This window comes from Danio rerio, chromosome 15, assembly GCF_049306965.1.
Source record: "Danio rerio strain Tuebingen ecotype United States chromosome 15, GRCz12tu, whole genome shotgun sequence".
NCBI lineage: Eukaryota > Metazoa > Chordata > Actinopteri > Cypriniformes > Danionidae > Danio > Danio rerio.
In genome coordinates, this window is record NC_133190.1 from 4332398 (window position 1) to 4352500 (window position 20103).

Below are 20103 nucleotides of genomic sequence, written 5' to 3' on the forward strand. Positions count from 1 at the left end.
GTAACAGAGTAAACACTAACATCCTCATTTCGGATTCCTAGCAATGTGTTATAGCTTCCAGGGTATCCAACAAACCTGTAGAACAGATCAAATATTATATAAATATTGAGTCCTCATAAATATTCATTCATTTGTGGTGCTTAGATACATGCCTGCCCTTGAAAAACGCAATGTAAACAGGAGATGAGTAGAAGTTGACAAACTGGAAGATGAAGACCTTGAGGATGAATGCATTCTCATATTCCGTCTGGGTGCGGTGCATTTCTAATATAGGAAAGTTGATAATACTTGGTCATTAGGAAATAGGTAAATATTATATATAGATGTGATATAACTCACCCCATCTTGTTAAACACTGAGCCAGGTAAGTATAAAGCCGCGACAACAACAGGATAACCAGTAAATTTAGCATTGAACCAGTGAGGCTAGCTATTCTTCCAGCCTATGGGGAGAAAAAAATCTTGGTAAGCAAAAATGGTTCACTAAGCAATATTTGAAAATCTCTTTTGATCATGGTGTCGAACTGGGTCCAGCAGTAGGAACCAAATCAGCAGTAAGGGGCATGTCTACTAATGGTAAAGGAGATTCCTGCTGAAAAATCCAGTTTAAACCAGCCCAAGCAGGTTGGCTGGTTTTAGCTGGTCAACCAGCCTGTTTTTTTTAGAGGGGTTTTGGCCACTTCCATGCTGGTTTAAGCTGGACATAACTGGTTTTAGCTGGGCTCCCAGCCTGGCTAGGCTGGTTAAGCTGGTTTTAGCTGGTCATCTTCCAGCCTGACCAGCTAAGAACATGCTGGAAATGGCTGGAAACCAGCCTGGAAATGGCCAAAACCCCTCTAAAACCAGGCTGGTCGACCAGCTAAAACCAGCCAACCATCCAAGCCTGGATTTTTCAGCAGGGATATCAAAAATGGGAGGTTCCTGTTAGTTTTTGGGCATGTTTGGTGCTATCAAATATCAACTTTATTTTGCTATGGTACACTAAGCAGTATTTGAAAATCTCTTTTGCTCAGTGTCAAACTGGGTCCAGCAGTAAGAACCAAATCAGCAGTAAGGGGCATGTCTACTAATGATAAAGGAGATCCCTGCAGAAAAATCCAGCTTAAACCAGCCCAAGCTGGTAGGCTGGTTTTAGCTGGTCAACCAGTCTGGTTTTAGAGGGGTTTTGGCCATGTCCAGGCTGGTTTCCAGCCATTTCCAGCCTGGTTTAAGCTGGACATAGCTGGTTTTAGCTGGGCTTCCAGCCTGGCTAGGCTGGTCAAGCTGGTTTTAGCTGGTCATCTCCCAGCCTGACCAGCTAAGACAAGGCTGGAAATGGCCAAAACCCCTCTAAAACCAGGCTGGTCGACCAGCTAAAACCAGCAGGGATTTCAAAAATGAGAAGTTCCTGTCAGTGTTTGTTCATGTTTGGTGCTATAAAATATCAACTTTATTTTGCTAAACTTGATTACTGGACATTTAAGTAAAAAAAAACATCTGCAATGTTTGATCTGCATCAGTGTTAAAGGTTAGCGTAAGCTTGTGTTAGCTGGATTCCAGTCAAACTGGTTTCATTGGCTGGTTATTGATGACCAGATGTCGGCTGGGCTGCCCTGTGGTAATTGACACAAAGACTTTTTAGCAGATCTGTCCATGAATAAAACTTGTTGGTCCAGTATGTCCTGGGGTTATTAGAGATTGCTTTCAAGCAACAATCACTTCATAATATTTGACTATAATGAACAGGTAAGGCATACAAAAGGGCAGAAAGAATCTTACTGAAAATATGAAGAAGGCACTCTGAGATCTGTAGATAATGATGCTTAGTATGGTCCGATACAGTATGATGGCCATCAGGAATATCAAAACTATGGAAATCTGAAAGCACAATAAATAAATTCAAGCATGCTTATGGCGAATTTGAAATTTAGTTGAGATCACTTAATGAGCTGCATGACGGATCAGATCCCCAGTCTTTGAGTGAGCTCCTAGTGTATTACAGTCTCCCACAGCCACAACACAAAATAAACTGTTAACAATTGATTATTCCTAGAATGTCTAAATCCACAAGAGGGGTCTGGCTGCAGACTCGGTGCAGTGCAATCTGAGCTGCATCCAATGCTTTTTAATGTGCTCAGCTAAGCCCATCCCTAACCCTACCCGTCACAGTGACGTCACTCACTGCATTGAGTGCATTGTGTCTGACATTGCATCGCAGATTGACGCAATCTCAGCCTGCATCATAAAGGCTGCATCCAGATACTATTGAAATCCACCGTAGGAAGTAGATCTTTCTTATATCTGGAATCTAAACTCTGGACCAGCCTTCCTAGTACAGTTTGGGAGGCAGGCACACTCTTCCGTTTGACAGTAGACTAAAGATAAATCTTTTTGCATCAGCACACACATAAAACACAAACTGCAAACTAATCCAAATCTTCTAAAGGTTTGTTAGGCTGCAATAATCAAGGTAATTAAAGCTAGGAACATTTCTCAAAGAGCACTGTAACTCTAAAGGTATGTAAGCATGCTTATGTTAGTTGATTGTTTCTTCTTAGGTCTACTTAATTGTCGATTTGGCCCATATCCTGAGCAGATAACTGTTATGATTATCAATAAGTCAAGACCATAAGATCCCAGAGACAAAATAGTCTTTGCACAAAAACACAAAACACAAAACTGGTGACCTACTTGGACTTGTACCTTTTCCCCAACCAAAGGTCATTATTCTCAAGCCTCTGACGTCCAGCCTGAAGCTCTGCACAAAACGCTTGGCCAGAGCTTGCCAAGCTGAGCCAGGCTTCTCTCTTAAGGCTTTTTTTTTTTCACTTCAGTCATTGTCATATTTGGTTTGCTTGGTTTGGACTAGTGAAGCTGCGAATCTGTGGAGTTCAATCATTATAGATTGAAAAAAATGGAGTGGACCTACCATTAGAATGATGACCATGTTGCCGGTTAGAGTACGACTCAGTCGACGGGCCTCTGGGAAATAAGGCTCCTCAGCCCCAGTCACAGGATTACGAACTGTCATAGGTGCCAGTGCTGTGAATTCTGGTCTTGGCCTTTCCTAATATTATAATGGAAATGTGGAAAGCAATCGATGTACATTATATTATAGCCTTTCTATTAGCCAAAGTATGTGTTGCATTCCTCAAACTTGAGGACAACTAAGTATTTAAGCTTTTGACACTCTCTAACCAACTTTCTAACCTCTATTTCTTCGAATTCGGAGCAGTCCCATCGGTGTGAAAGTATAGAACTTGTCCGCTTCCAGTACTCCAGGAAAGTGACGGCCCACAGAGACATGAATATACTGAAGAACACAGTTCCTCCATTGTCAAATAGCAAGCCTGCCTATTGCAAATTTATGAACACTTATTTTAAGTAATTTTATTTTTGGCTTACTAATTACACTGTTCAAAAACCTGTAGAAGAGTCACCTTATAAGTATAGCAGATACTCGAGAGGTTCCAGTGGCTGCAGATGTTGCATAGTGGACACATGATGAAGGCATTTCCACTGGAGCACAACTCTTCCCTGTGGAGAAGATACCAGCATGAATCACAGGGTTACAACTGGTGCAGGGTCATCAATATTATGCCATTATTGGCAAGCCTGTGATAATACTTACGCTGGCACATCAGTGACCATCAGCCAGATACCAAACAGAAATATAATAAAACCCACTACTGCTGCTGGTAATAACCAACCAGTGTAGAAACCTGCAGACAACAGAAAGAAGTAATGATACTCACAAGTTTTAATCCACATTTTCTTATCAACCCAAGCTCATTCTGAAAACGTAGCCCCGCGGACGTTTCTGGAGGCTGCAATTTACATGGCTGGAGGTACGTATGGCCGCATTTGGTTTTTTCGAGTGAACGCTACGGGCCGGTGTGACGCCGCTGCTCTTCTTCGCGCTTGCTCGCCGGCTGAGACGGCTCACTCACCTCTGTGTGGAGGGCTGTCCCGCCGCAACCAGTTTGTCCGCTTAGCTCACAGTGTTACGTCGCGGAGCAGAGGCCCGTAGGAGGAGGAGCCGGCCGCGGCGACGACTGGGTTCGAGTCTGGGGAAGAGCGGTTCCAGAAATCAGGTAAGATGAAAAACAGAATCCAAAAATTAAAAGCGAACGAGTTCGTGATGGGGCAAGAATGCGGCGAAATCCGAAAACGCGGTCAAAATCGGACGAGGACTTTTGCTTGTCTTTTCTGGACGGCTTTTGTAAATCAATGCTTGGGTTTAGGGAAGGAGGAGGAGGAGGGTGGCTGGGTCGGCCGATCGGCCGGCCACCCAGTCGATCGTTCAGTCATTCAGTCGGACAGACAGTCGCTCCACAGCGGCCTACGGCGGATTTTTGCACGAGAACAGCGTGGGCGCGATCGTCGCGCACTCCCGAGAGGCATTCGAGACGCGAAAAAGCACGGCGCAGCGGCCTCTCGCGGATTCGCAAAAACTACACAAATACGTACCTCCCGGGACACATTTCTCTGCCTCTATAAACGTATGCGGGGCTACGTTTCCACAATGAGCCTGGGTTGTTCTTTAACTAATTTATCTAATAAATTCTTTTGGCATATTAAATCAATGAAAAAGACAAATTGGTTCAATCCTACCTAGCCATGCAAAATATAGTGCTATTTTCTCTCCAAAGTATTCACGGATGTGATCCAGTGGTTGGTACTTCCTCCAGCAAGCCCAGCGAGCCCAGTAGTGATGGAGGATCTGCCTCATGTTCAGACATTGTGGATCTTCTTGGGTCTTTGGCAGCTGAAATGGACCCTAATACAACGAAAACAATCCTCACCTTTTCAAAACTCAAATGAAATGGTGCTGTTGTGATGATTTTCGATTTTGGATGTTGTGTACACTCAAAAAAGACTTCTGCTGCTTGTTCAAACAACTTATTTTTGAACAAATCAACACAATACTTGAGTTTTTTGGAAGACAACTTAATTGTTTTATGTTTAATTTACTTAAAATTATAAAAACAATTAAGTTAGCTTACACAATTTGAGTTGGGACAACATTTTTTACTATGTTAAACAAAGTAGATTGTTGGAATTTTACCAGAACGAAAACTCATGGTTGTCATGAAGGTGTTAAACAATATAACTCTTTGGTTTTTGAAACATGCAAAGCATGAAAGCAACTGAAGTCAAACTACATTTCATGTTGATTCAAGTGTTTGCGTATGTAAAGAAATAGAAAATGTATCAGATGATGTCCTCCAATACCTCATGTAAGGGGAAAGCAGCGGTGAGAACTTTCTCACTAACAAGCCTGCCAATGCCAACTTCTCCTCTCTTCAGCGCTCCATATGGAGTCCTGGCTAAAATCTCATATAGCTTTAAAATAAAATAATAAAAAAAAAGTGACAGGTCAGTTTTGTATGCACAACATGGAGGAAAATATATCTCCAAGTATCAAATAATCAATCAATAATTTCTTAAATTAATTAAACATGGGTGACAAATAGGGCTGCAATGTTGATTAGGTTTGGCTTAATTTGACATATCTTGGATTGAATCTCACAGCAACACAATGTGTACTTTCATCACATTTTAGGAAGAAGCTTATGAAACTTACTATTTGGTGTCTCTGTGTGGTTTTGAAAAAAGTGTCCTTGTTTTCATGACCAAGAAATCTAAGAGAAGAATATTTAAGTAATAAATACACACTTATAAAAAACCCTCGCAACAGTGCATGCAGAATAGATATAGAATGATCATTAAGTCTACCCATTCCTCTACTTTGAATTTAATAAGGTCTTATTAGACTTTCAATTCACTGAAATGATTAAAAATTGTTTCCTCGCATCTATTATATTTAAATATGCATTTTATTTTTGAGTTTGATAAAGGATGCATGAAATGGGTACAGGATCATTGAGACTGGAATGTGGATGAATGGAAGAGAGTGGCCTGGTCTGGTTTGAGGTTATGCAGCGAGTGACCAGCCAGCCATGTAATACTTTCTGTTAATGTTTTGCCCTTCAAATTCACCTGGCATGAACCCAATCAAGCATTTTGTGGTTTGAATTGGATAAGTGGCTTTGCGCCACTACTCCACAACTGTAAGACCTTCCTCTGAAATGATGGTACCAGAATTCTCAGAAGACCTATTCCCACATCACTGAGTCAGGGCCTTGCTCCTACAGGTTATTAGGCAGGTGGTCATAATGTTAGGGCTCAGCAATGTGTGTGTAAAATCAATAATATGTAATGTATGTTTAAGTCCTGTTTGTTTAAAATTGTCTAAATATAATTTTACTGCATATAGGCACAAAGTTGTGTGTGTGTGTGTGTGTGTGTGTGTGTGTGTGTGTGTGTGTGTGTGTGTGTGTGTGTGTGTGTGTGTGTAAAAATATGGTGTCAGACTGACACAGGAGGCACTTTGCATAAGTATGTATTGGGAGACCGTGTTGTGTTTGTCTTCAAGGTGGTGCTGACACTATGCAAACAATAAATTGTATTACTTACATATTACATGACAGGCTCTGATCCTCTTAGCAAACCGCTAAGGGTTTGGCTTAAGCTGTCTGGTTATGTTTCAATCAACAGTTAAAAAAACAACAATACTTTTCACACTTACCATTAAGGTTTCAATAATTAACTTTAATGCAGTTACTGACGTTACTAATAATGGACAACACTTGCAGAGCATTTATTAATCATAGTTTAACAGTCATTAATGCATTAATAAAATCCATTCTCATGTTTGTTTATGTTAGTTTATGAGCTGTAAGTTAAAGGGCACCAATGTTACTCCTTTATTAAGATTTAATATTAATATGGTTCTTCTGAATGTGCCAGTTTGATTCAGTTCAAAACACAATTCAGATTTTTTTTATTATAATGTGTTTAAAAGTGTCATTTTGGGGGCTTGTACACAGGTCGTTGTTTTAGGGGTGTGTTGCTTCACATGAAAATCCGAAATTCGACTTCCCGCCCAACTTAACAAGGGGGCAGAGCCAAGAACTCCCCTGCTTAGTGTATGGCAACAGACAGGCAGCCAGAAAAAGCAACATGAGTGAGAGGACCAGCATTCAGCTGTACATGTACGACTTGGACACAGACCAAGCAGAGACTACTGTTGAGGAATCAATATTCCTAATGTGCCAGAATATGTCACAGTGATAGTTGCAAAATCATTTGTGTCTTTGTATAGTTTTACAGCCCCTATGTAACGATGCATTCGTCATCCATATAAGGATGCAACGGTTAACCGGTTTCAATATTAACATTGCTTTAATTCATCACGGTTAATTAATCATAAAGGCTTCACCACACCGTGTTTCTGTACGGATCAAAACTGCTGCAACTAAACAAAGTTATGCCAACTGTGTGCTAGTTTAAAGTTCTGAGCTTGTACAACGAGACTAATAACCACGCACACTGGATTAACTTTGACTGAGGCTATAACTAAGGCAAGTTTGTTATTTCCAATGAAGGGATGCGCACATGAGGCAACGCGCTCACACTTTACAGCCGCACCTAGTTAAGATGACAAGGAGATTCTGTGACCGTGGGAAATGCAAACGGCTGAAGTTTAAGGAAGACGCAATGAAAATTACAAAGGTTTTCAAACCCACCTAAAGTTACAAACAATGGCGCTGATAAGAGCGATCATGTGGTGAATGTTGATCCGCCAGCCGACATCAATTGAGAGTTTCCGGAGAAACTGAAAGACTCTGTGGATCATTGTAGTGGATATGTTGTATTCACTGCGTGTTCAGCGCAAATAGCCGCTAAATGTAAAATCTCTGTTGCTCATTCACAGGAAGACGATGAAGCCTCTTGAGTTGAGCCCAGTGAGCCTTACATCCAAAAATAGAGCAAGGGTGTTCCCTTGATGACCTCGCTTTAACTCACATGCTGAATATTGCGGACGTGAAACAACAAACTGAGGATGTGGTAATGCACACCTGTCAATCAATATTGGTGGGCGGGGGGACCCCACTCCTATGTCAAGTTGCGGTCGATCTCAAAACTGCTTCAATTGCTCCACCGTTTTTATGTTATTAAATTTTAAAAAAGGACTGGTTGTGTTTATATCACCCCAATATGACGGTCTATACACTGGGTCAGTTGGCATTTCTGTGTGAAGTTTGCATGTTCTCCCCATGTTGATGTGGTTTTCCTCAGGGTGCTCCGGTTTCCCCCACAAGTCTAAAGACATGTGCTATAGGTGAATTGGGTAAGCTAAAATTGTCCGTAGTGTATGAGTGTGTAACCCCGCCGGTCCTACGCCACCCGACGTGCTCTGAGCTGGTTTCGAACCAGCGACCTTCCGCATGGGAGTCGGTTGCTCTACCAAGGAGGCTAAAAATCGTGGCGTCTAGCGTCTGTCGCTAGAGCACCTTTAGAGGTCAGAGGTTTACCTGCACAGCACAAACTAGCTGGCCTCCGTTACACTCACCCCCCCTAAACCTCACTCCCATCCAGGTCACGGCACCAATGTAACCCCGCCGGCCCCACACCACCCAACCCGCTCCGAGCTGGTTTCGAACCAGCGACCTTGCACATGGGAGTCGGCTGCTTTACCAAGGAGTCGGTTGCTCTACCTCCGTTACAAGTGTATGAGATGTTTCCCAAGAATGGGTTGCAGCTGGAAGGGCATCCGCTGTGTAAAACATATGCTGCATAATTTGGCGGTTCATTCTGCTGTGGCTTCCCCAGATTAACAAAGGGACCAAGCCAAAAAGAAAATAAAGGAATAAATTAAAACTTAGGATGAAATAGCTAGTTGATCTAATAAGAATATATGCATATTATCAAGTAATATTACTGCGCAACGGAACCAAACTTACTAGCGGCACTTCATATACACTGTAAACACAGGTGGAGGTTTCAAAAGTGTTCAGCTTCACTTGCTAACCCTTTAGATGGTTTTATATCATGCAACTAGTTAACCATTAATTCTAATCGACATTCACGGCATAAATGTTCTGCCAGACTTTGACATCAGCATATGTGAAGTTAAAATGTTTGAGTCAATTGCTATCAAAATAAATGAGCTGTGTAACTCAGTATTAAAAAGTTAGGAGAAATTTAAAAATATACCTGTTAACTGCTGTCAAAATGTATGATCAGGGTGACTTAAATATTTGTACTGTTAACTTAAAAATTGGAAATTCAACACTCAAAAAACTGACTGATTAGCTCAAGTTTTTTGAGTTTTGCCAACTTATTCGGGTTTACAGAGTAAAGTGGGCCCCATTATAATAATTAACAGTCTAGTAGATTCCTACTTTGGATTTTTCATCTATCTATCTATCTATCTATCTATCTATCTATCTATCTATCTATCTATCTATCTATCTATCTATCTATCTATCTATCTATCTATCTATCTATCTATCTATCTATCTATCTATCTATCTATCTATCTATCTATCTATCTATCTATCTATCTGTCTATATTTGTTTACCTTTCTAGTTTAGTGGTGCGGAACGGGCAGGTGTAGTAGTCTGGTGGATAGTTGGGCACATCTTGTGCCATTATGTTTGGTATGTGGAGTTTTTCTAGGATGGTCTCTGACCAGTTTGATATTGGAGTGGTCACAACCTAAAATTCAAAAAAGAGATAGAGCATTAAAACACATCTGTACACTCGACTGTGTAGCCTACTTATGCTAATGATAACTTTTAGAGCACTGTTGCCAGGCTACTTAGAGAAATTATATTGGGCAATTTTGTTGCCCATCATTAATAGGAAAGTAGCCAAGCCTGGGACCCTTTTCACTGTTATGACTGTTATGATGCGTTAAACGAGCATAAACATTTTAAATTCTTGAAAGTTTTTAATATTTATATATATTTTTTTAAAAGGTATGACATTTATATGCATTTATGTATTTATTATATCATCTTTGCATCAAATAACAGACAAAATTATTTGTGCAAGGCATTTGTAACGCAGTGTCTATGGGAAGGACATTACAGTTTTTCTCAGTCGCTTTGGTGCGTTTCTCACAACACTAGTGCATTTCTGCACAACAGTTAATGCATTTCTAAAAACAATTAGTACAAACTGCAAAAGCGCGTCACATGCTCAAAATGGATAGTTTATTCCTCAAAAGCAAGTATTCATGTCAATCAAAGTGTCAGTATCATCAAAATGAAAAGTCCTGACACCATTGTTTATGAACAAGATAGTCAAGTGGCTTTGTAATGTTTTCATTATGACAGTTTACTCTGGACATTTTATCAATGCAAAAAAGTCCGATTTTGGTGACACTTCCTGAAAATACTCAAGACAGCACTATATACTATTTGCACAGCCATTTGAAAACTACAGTAAAGTTAGACATCACTGCATTTAGTGAGTTATCTGAGTACAAGACACTGAATATGTATGTTTCACATTTTTACTGCATTTGCTCTTTACGATCCCAATTTATTCTCAGCATTGTGCAAAAGAATAAACACACCCTTATTTACAACAAACATAAACTCCCTTTAGGTAGAGCTGTGCACAACTGTACACAATATTGCAGTACATATTGGAACTGAACCTACAACATACACAAATCTGTACATCATTCATCAAATTGTTAAATTTTAAAGACATTTTCAGGAAAATAAAGATTAATTTTTTTTTATAAAGTTTGCTTGACCGATTTTGACATCAAGTTCAACATTTTTGTATGTAATGACTCAAGTAATGAAATGATGACTGTTAGTTTTATATGGAATGACTATTCAGCATTTACTAGTTAATTTTGACTGACATGACATAAGCAAATGATAATGTTATAAATAGCAGAGAGTTGAATGAAAGCAATTGATGCATGTCCAAAAGCATTCGCAATTTGTTGAAAGGAATGAGAAACTGCTACTAGGATGTGCACAAATGACTAATTGTTTTGAGAAATGCATGACCTGTTGTGCAAATGTAAATAGTGTTGTGAGAAATGCACCAAAGCCACTGAGAAAAACTGTAAATATGATGTTGTTCTCTCTTCTGGCTGCCATAATCAGACTTACAATATTTTAATTTTTTCCATTTTCTGAAAATCTTGATAACACCATTTGAGTTTTTATTAAAAAATTTTCGCAAATAGGATTGTAAAAAAAACTATTTACCTGTAATGGCACTCGAAGGCTGATCTCCTCAGCATAGTAACACAGAACATTCCATGGGGCGCTCAGAAGGACATAAGTAGTCTTTGTTTTTCCCTGCACAACCTCTTTCTGAGACAAAAAAAATCACATTAGGAGAAATGCATTGCATTAGAAGATGGACTTCAAGTCAGTTTGTTCTTTATTCTCTACACTCAGTTCAACAAAACTTTATCTTTTGAATTTCCATTTAATTCAGTGCTCATTCATTTATTAATTTTCTTGTCGGCTTAGTCCCTTTATTAATCCGGGGTCGCCACAGCGGAATGAACCGCCAACTTATCCAGCAAGTTTTTACGCAGCGGATGCCCTTCCAGCCGCAACCCATCTCTGGGAAACATCCACACATACACACACACTACGGACAATTTAGCCTACCTAATTCACCTGTACCACATGTCTTTGGACTGTGGGGGAGTACCCGGAAGAAACCCACGCGAATGCAGGGAGAACATGCAAACTCCACACAGAAACGCCAACTGAGCCGAGGATCGAACCAGCGACCTTCTTGCTGTGAGGCGAACGTGCTACCCACTGCGTCGCCTAATTCAGTGCTTACTTGACATTTCTATTCAGATTATAGCTGCAAACAGAACTGGACATCACAGTGAAGCGATATCAATTTACCATTTCTTGATGAAGTCCAGCTTCTTGGAGTTTGGACAGGAACTCTGTCCTCCACTTCCTGTGTGTGTCCCGTGACGAACTAAATGATAGTTCGTCTCCATCTGCTGACTTCAACGGGCTGCCAGATTCCTCCCAAACCAAGACGAAATCTATCAGCACGTACAAAATTACATCTTCATATTTAGAAGACATACATTACAGTTCTAAAAGCTGACAGCAGGTCAACTTTCTGAAATGTAAATACAGATAAAGACAAAAGTAATGTTTTGAGTGATAAAGGTGTTCATAGAGTGTCCAAAATCCCATTGTTAACCTTCAGAATTCAGAAGCAAATCTTGTAAACTTTTTTTTTTGTCACGATGAAATAAAACTTACCAATTGTTGTGACTCCATCACTGAAGACGTTCTTGTTTTCCTGAGGTTTCGCACATTTCTGTGAATAACAAGTGAACATCTCCATTATCTGAATCAATATTAGGAACTGATATCCACGCATACAGTCTTGGAGAATGAACTTTACAAGAAAACACCTCTGGAAATTCCAGCAATGTGTGTGTTATCAGGAATATTAGGGTGGAGCGATGGAGACTGAGAGATGTGAGGAAATTTGGCATGTTTGTGTTGCATTGTTAGCTACTAATTAGCTTCCTCTCTTTGTGACCCTTGATGATATTTTGAAAACAACTTGCATTTTTTTTAAAAGCAAGATAACAGGCAGTTGAGTACCTCTATGCTGCCGTAGGTTTGTTCAGGGTGGTCTGAGAGGGCGATGAGGGTGGCGCTGTCCTCCACTAAACTCTTCTTCTTTTTCATCATCCCTCCAAAAGAGACAATTTAACTCAGTGGTTTTTGACCGCCAATGTGAGAACGATCTTCCTCTCTTTAAAAAATAAGAACACAGCAGTGAGAAAATAATTGAAATGTTTAAAAACAATGTTCCTCAAAAAAAAGATGGACATTTGGACATTTCACCTTCAACAGTGCAAACTTAATTAAAACATTCAAGGAATCTGAAGGAATTTCAGTTTGAAAGAACGCCGACAAATCCTGAAATCAGGCAAATCGCTGCTCATGCACATGAGTGACAATCACACAGTATGAACTTTCAAAGACGCGATCTGAGAGAATCGCAGATGAGTCGCCGATGCCTGCGAGATATTTGGCATGCTAAATATCTGGAGCTGTCTGCGATTCAAATCATGCCGTGTGAATTGAGTTTTGACTGAAAATAACATCAGCGATCGCCTACAGCTAATGAGAGAGCAGCTTTCACTTGTGTGTGCGTGTGTGTGTATACCTGCTGCAGGCCAGCGGGAGGCTGGGGGAGAAGTTAAAAGCGCTCTTTTTCGGTTTATTTGGACCTACAAAATGGAGGAAAAACTAGTGGAGGTTTGACAGGACTCAGGAGCAACCGTGTCTGTTTGACGTTTCATACAGAAAGAAATTTGTTTATTATCAACGTTGAGGAGAAATGGCTAATTCCCTTTAAACCCAGGTGAGCAAACATGTACATGTTCTACCCCATTAAAGGCTTCTTTCTCATTATGTAGTTAATAACAAAAGATATACGACGTGTTTTTGGCTGTGAGATGTAGTTTGGACGAAGTTGTCGGCGATTCTTCCTATAGTAAAGTCATGCAATGTGAAAGTCCCTGTCGCCGATCCATCTTGCAGTGTAAACAAAGCAGCGACGAAACGCAAGCCCAGATAGTCATGCAGTGTGAAAACATCTGTGACACGACTACTTTGAAAATCATGCAGTCTGAACTCGGCATAAGCTGAGCAACCATGATCTCCGATCCCTCAGGAGGCACTGCATTAAGAATCCTCATTCATCTATAAGCGATTTCACCAGATGAGCTCAGGACTACTTTGGCAAGTACCACAATATGTGGTCCCACTTTACATTAAGTGTCCTTAACTACTATGTACTTGCATCAAAAATAAATACAATGTACTTACTGTGTTTATAATGTATTTGAGAACACGTGGTGCTTTTAAGTTGGGATAGAGGGTTATGGACAGGTTTGGTGGCATGGGTAGGTTTAAGGGTGGGTTAAGGTGTAAGGGATGGTCAACAGTGTATTTGCAAATGTAATTGCTAAAGTTAATTACAGATGTAATTACATACATGTATTTAATCAAGCATAAGTACACAATAAATACATGTATTTACACAATAAGTCCATTGTAACAAACTATTAATTCCTGTGTAAGTACATATTAGTTAAGGCCACTTAATATAAAGTGGGACCCAATATGTAGTTACATTCACAAATGCCAGTGAAAACTGTACTGTGCCAAGAGGAAGCCCTATGTTAACAGTGTCCAGAAGTGCCATCAACTTCTCTAGACTCTCTGGAGGCATCTGGAATGGACCATCACAGAGTGGAAACGTGTACTGTTGTCAGATGAATTAGCATTTCAGGTATTTTTGGGGAGAAATGGGCACTGTATTCTCCGAACCAAAGAGGAAAAGGATCATCCAGACAGCAACAAGATTATATAGAGGATACAGGTACTTGGCTGACCTGTGCATGTTACTGGAGACCGCAAATTACGTAGCCGGAGGTATGGCTGTATTTCATTTTTTTAAGCGAACGCTACGGGGTGGTATAACAATATTCCTTTTGGCGCTTACCGGCTGACCACTTATCTCCGTGTGGAGGGATGTCCCGCCGCAACCAGTTTGTCCAGTTAGCTTGTCGTGTACATCGGCGGACTTGAGACGCAGAGAGGAGTTGACCATGATGACGACAGGGTTCGAGTCCAGGGAAGAGCGGTTCCAGAAATCAGGTAAGATAAAAACAGAATCCAAAAAATAAAATGAACGAGTGAACAACAAGGTAAGAATGTGGTTAAATCCGAAAACGTGGTAAAAGTCAGACGAGGGCTTTTCTTTTTTTAGACGGTTTTTTAAACCATTAGTTGGGTTTAGGGAAGTAGGTGTGTGGGCGGATCAATCTGTAAAATTGGTTGGGCTTAGGGAAGGAGGAGGGTGGGTCAGTCGATTGGCCGGTCGCCCAGTCAATAATACCAACCCAGGCTCATTCTGAAAACGTCCCGTGGACGTTTCTGGAGACAGCGGAATATGTCCTGAGAGGTACGTACGGCTGCATTTATTTTTTTCAAGCGAACGCTGCGGGCGGTGTGACGCTGTTCCCTTTCGCGCTTGCCAGCTGACCGCTTACCTCCTTGTGGAGGGCTTTCCCGCCGGAACCGGTTTGTCCACTCAGCTCACCGTGTAACGTCGGCAGGCTCGAGATGCAGAGAGGAGGAGTTGACCACGGCGATCGGTTTTGAGTCCGGGGAAGAGCAGTTCCAGCAATCAGGTAAGACAAAAACAGAATCCCAAAAATTAAGTGAACGAGTTTCATAACAGGGTGAGAACGCGGTGAAATCCGAAAACGTGGTAGAAAAAAAAAATCAGGGCTTTTCTTTTTTTGAACGGCTTTTGTAAACTGTTGCTCGGGTTTAGGGAAGCGAGCGGGCGGGCGGGCGGGCGGGCGGGCGGGTCAATTGGTAAAATTGGTTGGGTTCAGGGAAAGAGGAGGGCGGTCAGCCGATTGGCCGGTCGTGCAGTCAATCATCCGGTCAGTCGGACAGCGGCCTCTGGCGGGTTGACGCGAGAACAGCGCGGGTGCGAACCGCACTCGCGAGAGACGTTCAAGATGAGGAAAAATCACACAACAGTGGCCTCTCGTGGATTCGCAAAAACAAAAACTGCAGCCGTACGTACCCGCCGGGACGTATTCCGCGGTCTCCAGAAACGTCCGCAGGACTACGTTTCCACAATGAGCCAGGGTTGAATAATACAGTCAGTCAGACAGACAATCAGACAACAGCGGCCTCTGGTGGGTTCACGCGAGAACAGCACGGGTGCGATTGGTACTCGTGAGAGACATTTGAGATACAAAAAAACACACACAACTGCCTTTTGCAGATTTGCGAAAGCAAAAAAAACGTACCTCCCGGGACGTATTTTGCGGTCTCCAGAAATGTCCATGGGACTGTGTTTTCCGAATGAGCCTGAGTTGTTGTTTTGAGTGTACTGTTACTGTAAGATGTATAGCAAAAGCCATCTCTGCTGGCCCAAGCACAGATTCACTGTCTTATTTTAATATATTTTTCAACAAATGTTTATTAATTTATTTCCTCTAGTCTGTTCTCTTCATAGCTATTCTCTTGGTTTTTCTGCGTATAGTACTGTGTATTTATCAGATCTTTTACACAGCGACAGACACAAACAAGTTTTGTTTTCTTTTAATTACTGGAATTAGAAAATAGATGTTTCATGCAAATTTTAAAACCTCAAATGGTCAAAAACTCAGACAGAGCCCGAGAAGATGAAATAGTCCTCATTATAGCTGTGTACAAAACTGCACACCATTATGCAGATGAAGTGAGCTGGCTAATTAATGAATACAGAAGAGAAAACACTCTGCATAAAATCTCCCAATTAAAGATGAGCACTCTGTACTTAACAAACCTCCCTAAACAGCCACAAGTCCCACAGAGAGCCATCATAAACCCAAAAACAGTACAAACACAAACATTAATGTATTCCTAGACTAGAAAATGCATTGCTTTCATTTCAGGGGATGTAGTTACACAAGTTCCATTGACTTACTATAGTAAATGCAATAATTAATGCATAATTACGTGTGACTAACCCACATTCTAACCCCAACCAGTAAGTACAAGTAATAACTAAAGCCTGGTTTATACTTCTGCGTCGAGTAATCGGCATGACCCACGGCGCCTGCCTTCCGCATTGTTGTGCATTCATACTTCTGTGCCGTGTTTCTGTTGCTCTGCAATAACACTTCCAAAACACTAGTTGGCAGTAGGTGTTTGTTTCTCCGTGTCGAGTTTCTTTACTGGTGTTTTGTTTTTTCTGAACATTTTCCATCTGGAGCTCCTTCATGGGACTCGACACTCAATCACTGCATCGGGCTTGTGCGGCTCTAATCTCTGCGTACAATCGTCAGCGCTACCAAGCACACCAATCACAGAGCTTGCGCTATGCGTCTTTGCAACGTGTAGTTACATTTTTTGAGAGGTGCGCGTCAGCATCACCAATGGCTACGGTGAGGGCTATGCATCCACTTGTAGGCTGCGCCGGAGCATACATGTGCGCTTGACACAAAAGTATAAATCAGCCTTAACCCTTATGCTGCGTTCACACCAGACGCGGAACGCGCGTCAAGCGCGAGTGATTTACATGTTAAGTCAATGCAAACACGCAAATAGACATCCTGCGGCGCGATATGCGCAAATGGTGTAGTGCTAATGGCGCAATACGCGCATGACACGAATAGCGCGTTACACGCGAATGGCGCGATACGCGTGAGTTGTGCGTTTGACGCGCTTAACGCGTGTTTCGTATGAATCGCTCGAATTCGAAAATCTGAACTTCAGCTGACATTCGCACCGCAGTAACCAATCATGAGCCTGCTCTTGTGGGGGCGTGATTGTGACGTATCGCCTGTTGACGGTGTCCCGGGGAATATCCTCCAGCCGACACCACAAAAAGTTAATCAAACTGGGCTTGGCTCAGTCAGAAGCACCGCTGAAAGCCTCCGTCATCCAGGCTCAGTTTCTGGAGGAGTTGATGAGCTCACAGAGCTGGATGCACCTCTGAAAGGATCTTGTAGACTCAGACACGGCACTAAACGTATCGACGCTGTTTTTCAGCCTTCATAAAGCACATAAACACTGTTATTTTCTTCATAAAATCTATGTTAGCCATTTAGCAACAAAGCTAGAGTCACGGGGCAGACAAAAGCCCTGCCCAACACACAAATCCGCGTCTGTTCTGAAGTGAATTTGACGAGCGAATGAAGCGGGGTTTAACACATGAATGAAGCGAGTGAAGCTGAATCCAGGTCATCTGTCAGACTAATGCATGTGTCAGCTGACACTTCTCATGCACACTTCCGAGTTTTACTTAAGTTTAAACGTAATTTACAATCACTCAGTTAATCTAAATAATAATATTTATTCCAACAAATCTAATCGTATAGGCTAATAGCTCTTTCTGTAAAAATAAAAACCCAGCGGGTTATCACTAGTCTGACACAAAATCTGCACACGCAGGAATCCACAGATTTTTGAGCCCATCATTCAATCTGTTTATGTACTTCTGTAAATGTGCGTACATATTTTTTCAGTCTCTATATTCATTTCGATAATATTACTGAATAATATTCAAATTAATTATGAAAGATACAATTTGTAAAGTCTTTTAGTGCAGTGTTTCTCAACCACGTTCCTGGAGGACCACCAGCACTGCACATTTCCCATGTTTCCCTAACTAACCACAGCTGATTCAAATCATTAGCTCATTAGCAGAGACCGAAAGACCTGTAATGGGCGTGACAGATAAAGGGGACATCCAAAACATGCAGTGTTTGTGGTACTCCAGGAGCGTGGTTGAGTTCTGTTATAGTGGGTACATTACTGCTGTAGCTTTGTTTACCAAACAAGTGGTTACAATTTTAAAATGTAATTTTTTTTTTAATCTGCACAGAAATAGGGAAAAAAAAGTTTGCATATTCTGTCTGGCCCTTATCACTTAATCTTAAGGGAAATATAATAATAATAATAATAATAATAATAATAATAATAATAATAATAATAATAATAATAATAATAATGGGCATCACAGTGGCGCAGTGGGTAGCAAGATCGTCTCAAAGCAAGAAGGTCGCTGGTTTGAGCCTTGGCTGGGCTGGTTGGCATTTTTTTGTAGAGTTTGCATGTTCTCCCCGTGTTCACATGGGTTTCCTCCGAGTGCTCCAGTTTCCCCCAAAGACATGTGCTGTAAGTGAATTGGGTAAGCTAAATTGTCCATAATGTATATGTGTGAATGAGTGTGTATGGATGTTTCCCAGTAATGGGTTGCAGCTTGAAGGGCGTCCGCTGCGTAAAACATGCTGGATAAATTGGCGGTTCATTTCGCTGTGATGACCCCTGATTAATAAAGGGACTAGGCCGAAAAGAAAATGAATGAATGAATAACAATATTGGTAATAATAAAAATACTGATAATAATGATGATAAAGCTGAACATATATTAAGATAAAAAACATAAGAATGTCAAAATATATGGTCAAGCGGTGCTTTATAAAACACTATCTGTTGGGTTTAGGGAAGGGGGTGGCTGGGGTTATTGGTCGGTCAGTTGGTCAGTCAGTCAGTTGACAACGGCCTTTACGTGAGAACAGCAGGCGCGAATGGCACTCGAGAGAGAAATTTGAGATCTCAAAAAGCGTACAAAGCTTTTTGGTGCTCTCTAGAAATGTATACAGGGGTACATAATCAGAATGAGCCTGGGTTGGATGTGTCAGATAAGTGTGAATTCACATCGCTCTGTGGGTAACAAAGTACACAGGATGGAAGCTTTAAGCTTTAAATATTTGTTTAAAGATTTTCCCCATTTATTTGGCATAATTGTTAAACAATTTTAGAATCATCTACATAAAGTATAGACTTAGATTAGGCTGCCTCAGATATCATGTATGCTATCTTATAATACTATAAAAACACCTTATAAAAACTTAAATACACTCACAAATAACCATTAAAAACATACAGCAAAATCACTCAACATACAATTCTGTTTAGAAGCCAGATTTTAGATGTCAACTAAAACTAGTGACATTTAACATACTATTCAAATAATATATTCATAAGACTGCCTAGTTTTATAACAATGTTGTTTATAGTATAATGGAGTATGCATATACTGTGTATGTATATATATATATATATATATATATATATATATATATATATATATATATATATATATATATATATATATATATATATATATATATATATATATATACAGTTAAAGTCAGAATTATTAGCCTCCTTTGAATTTTTTTCTTCTTTTTTTTATATTTCCCAAATGATGTTTAACAGAGCAAGGAAATTTTCACAGTATGTCTGATAATATTTTTTCTTCTGGAGAAAGTCTTATTTGTTTTATTTCGGCTAGAATAAAAGCAGTTTTTAATTTTTTTAACACTATTTTAGGGACAAAATTATTATATTTTTCTTGATAATCTACAGAACAAACCAACATTATACAATTACTTGCCTAATTACCCTAACCTGCCTAGTTAACCTAGTTAAGCCTTTAAATGTCACTTTAAGTTGTATAGAAGTGTCTTGAAAAATATGTAGTCAAATATTATTTACTGTCATCATGGCAAAGATAAAATGAATCCATTATTAGAAATGAGTTAATCCAATTATTATGTTTAGAAATGTGTTGAAAAAATCTGCTCTCCGTTAAACACAAATTGGGGAAAAAATAAACAAGCGGTGTAATAATTCAAGAGGGCTAATAATTTTGATATAT

The 20103-nt window shown here is 40.4% G+C and overlaps 1 protein-coding gene and 1 long non-coding RNA gene across 5 annotated transcripts in view; one reads left to right on the forward strand and one right to left on the reverse strand.

Moving 5' to 3' along the window:
- The window catches only part of ano7 (anoctamin 7), a 32832-nt gene that overhangs the window by 12136 nt on the left and 593 nt on the right, over positions 1-20103 (reverse strand). The window contains exons 2-18 of one of the 4 annotated variants that reach the window (XM_073924336.1): positions 14371-14451; positions 12456-12609; positions 12105-12162; positions 11730-11878; positions 11067-11174; positions 9410-9546; positions 5566-5623; positions 5214-5324; positions 4593-4758; positions 3610-3700; positions 3419-3515; positions 3189-3291; positions 2908-3045; positions 1758-1856; positions 340-442; positions 153-264; positions 21-75 (exon numbers count right to left, since the gene is read on the reverse strand). In XM_073924336.1, the coding sequence (XP_073780437.1) occupies positions 21-75; positions 153-264; positions 340-442; positions 1758-1856; positions 2908-3045; positions 3189-3291; positions 3419-3515; positions 3610-3619 (717 nt within the window). In that variant the 5' untranslated portion in view covers positions 3620-3700; positions 4593-4758; positions 5214-5324; ... (5 more) ...; positions 12456-12609; positions 14371-14451. Of the gene's footprint in view, positions 1-20; positions 76-152; positions 265-339; positions 443-1757; positions 1857-2907; positions 3046-3188; positions 3333-3418; positions 3516-3609; positions 3701-4592; positions 4759-5213; positions 5325-5565; positions 5624-9409; positions 9547-11066; positions 11175-11729; positions 11879-12104; positions 12163-12455; positions 12610-14370; positions 14452-20103 lie in introns of all 4 variants that reach the window. The other 3 variants (XM_068213673.2, XM_073924335.1, XM_009291433.5) reach the window with 3 other exon arrangements.
- LOC141378010 (uncharacterized) lies at positions 12083-17941 on the forward strand. The gene is made up of 3 exons (XR_012391274.1): positions 12083-13404; positions 13642-14755; positions 15533-17941. It is a non-coding gene; the product is annotated as an uncharacterized lncRNA (long non-coding RNA).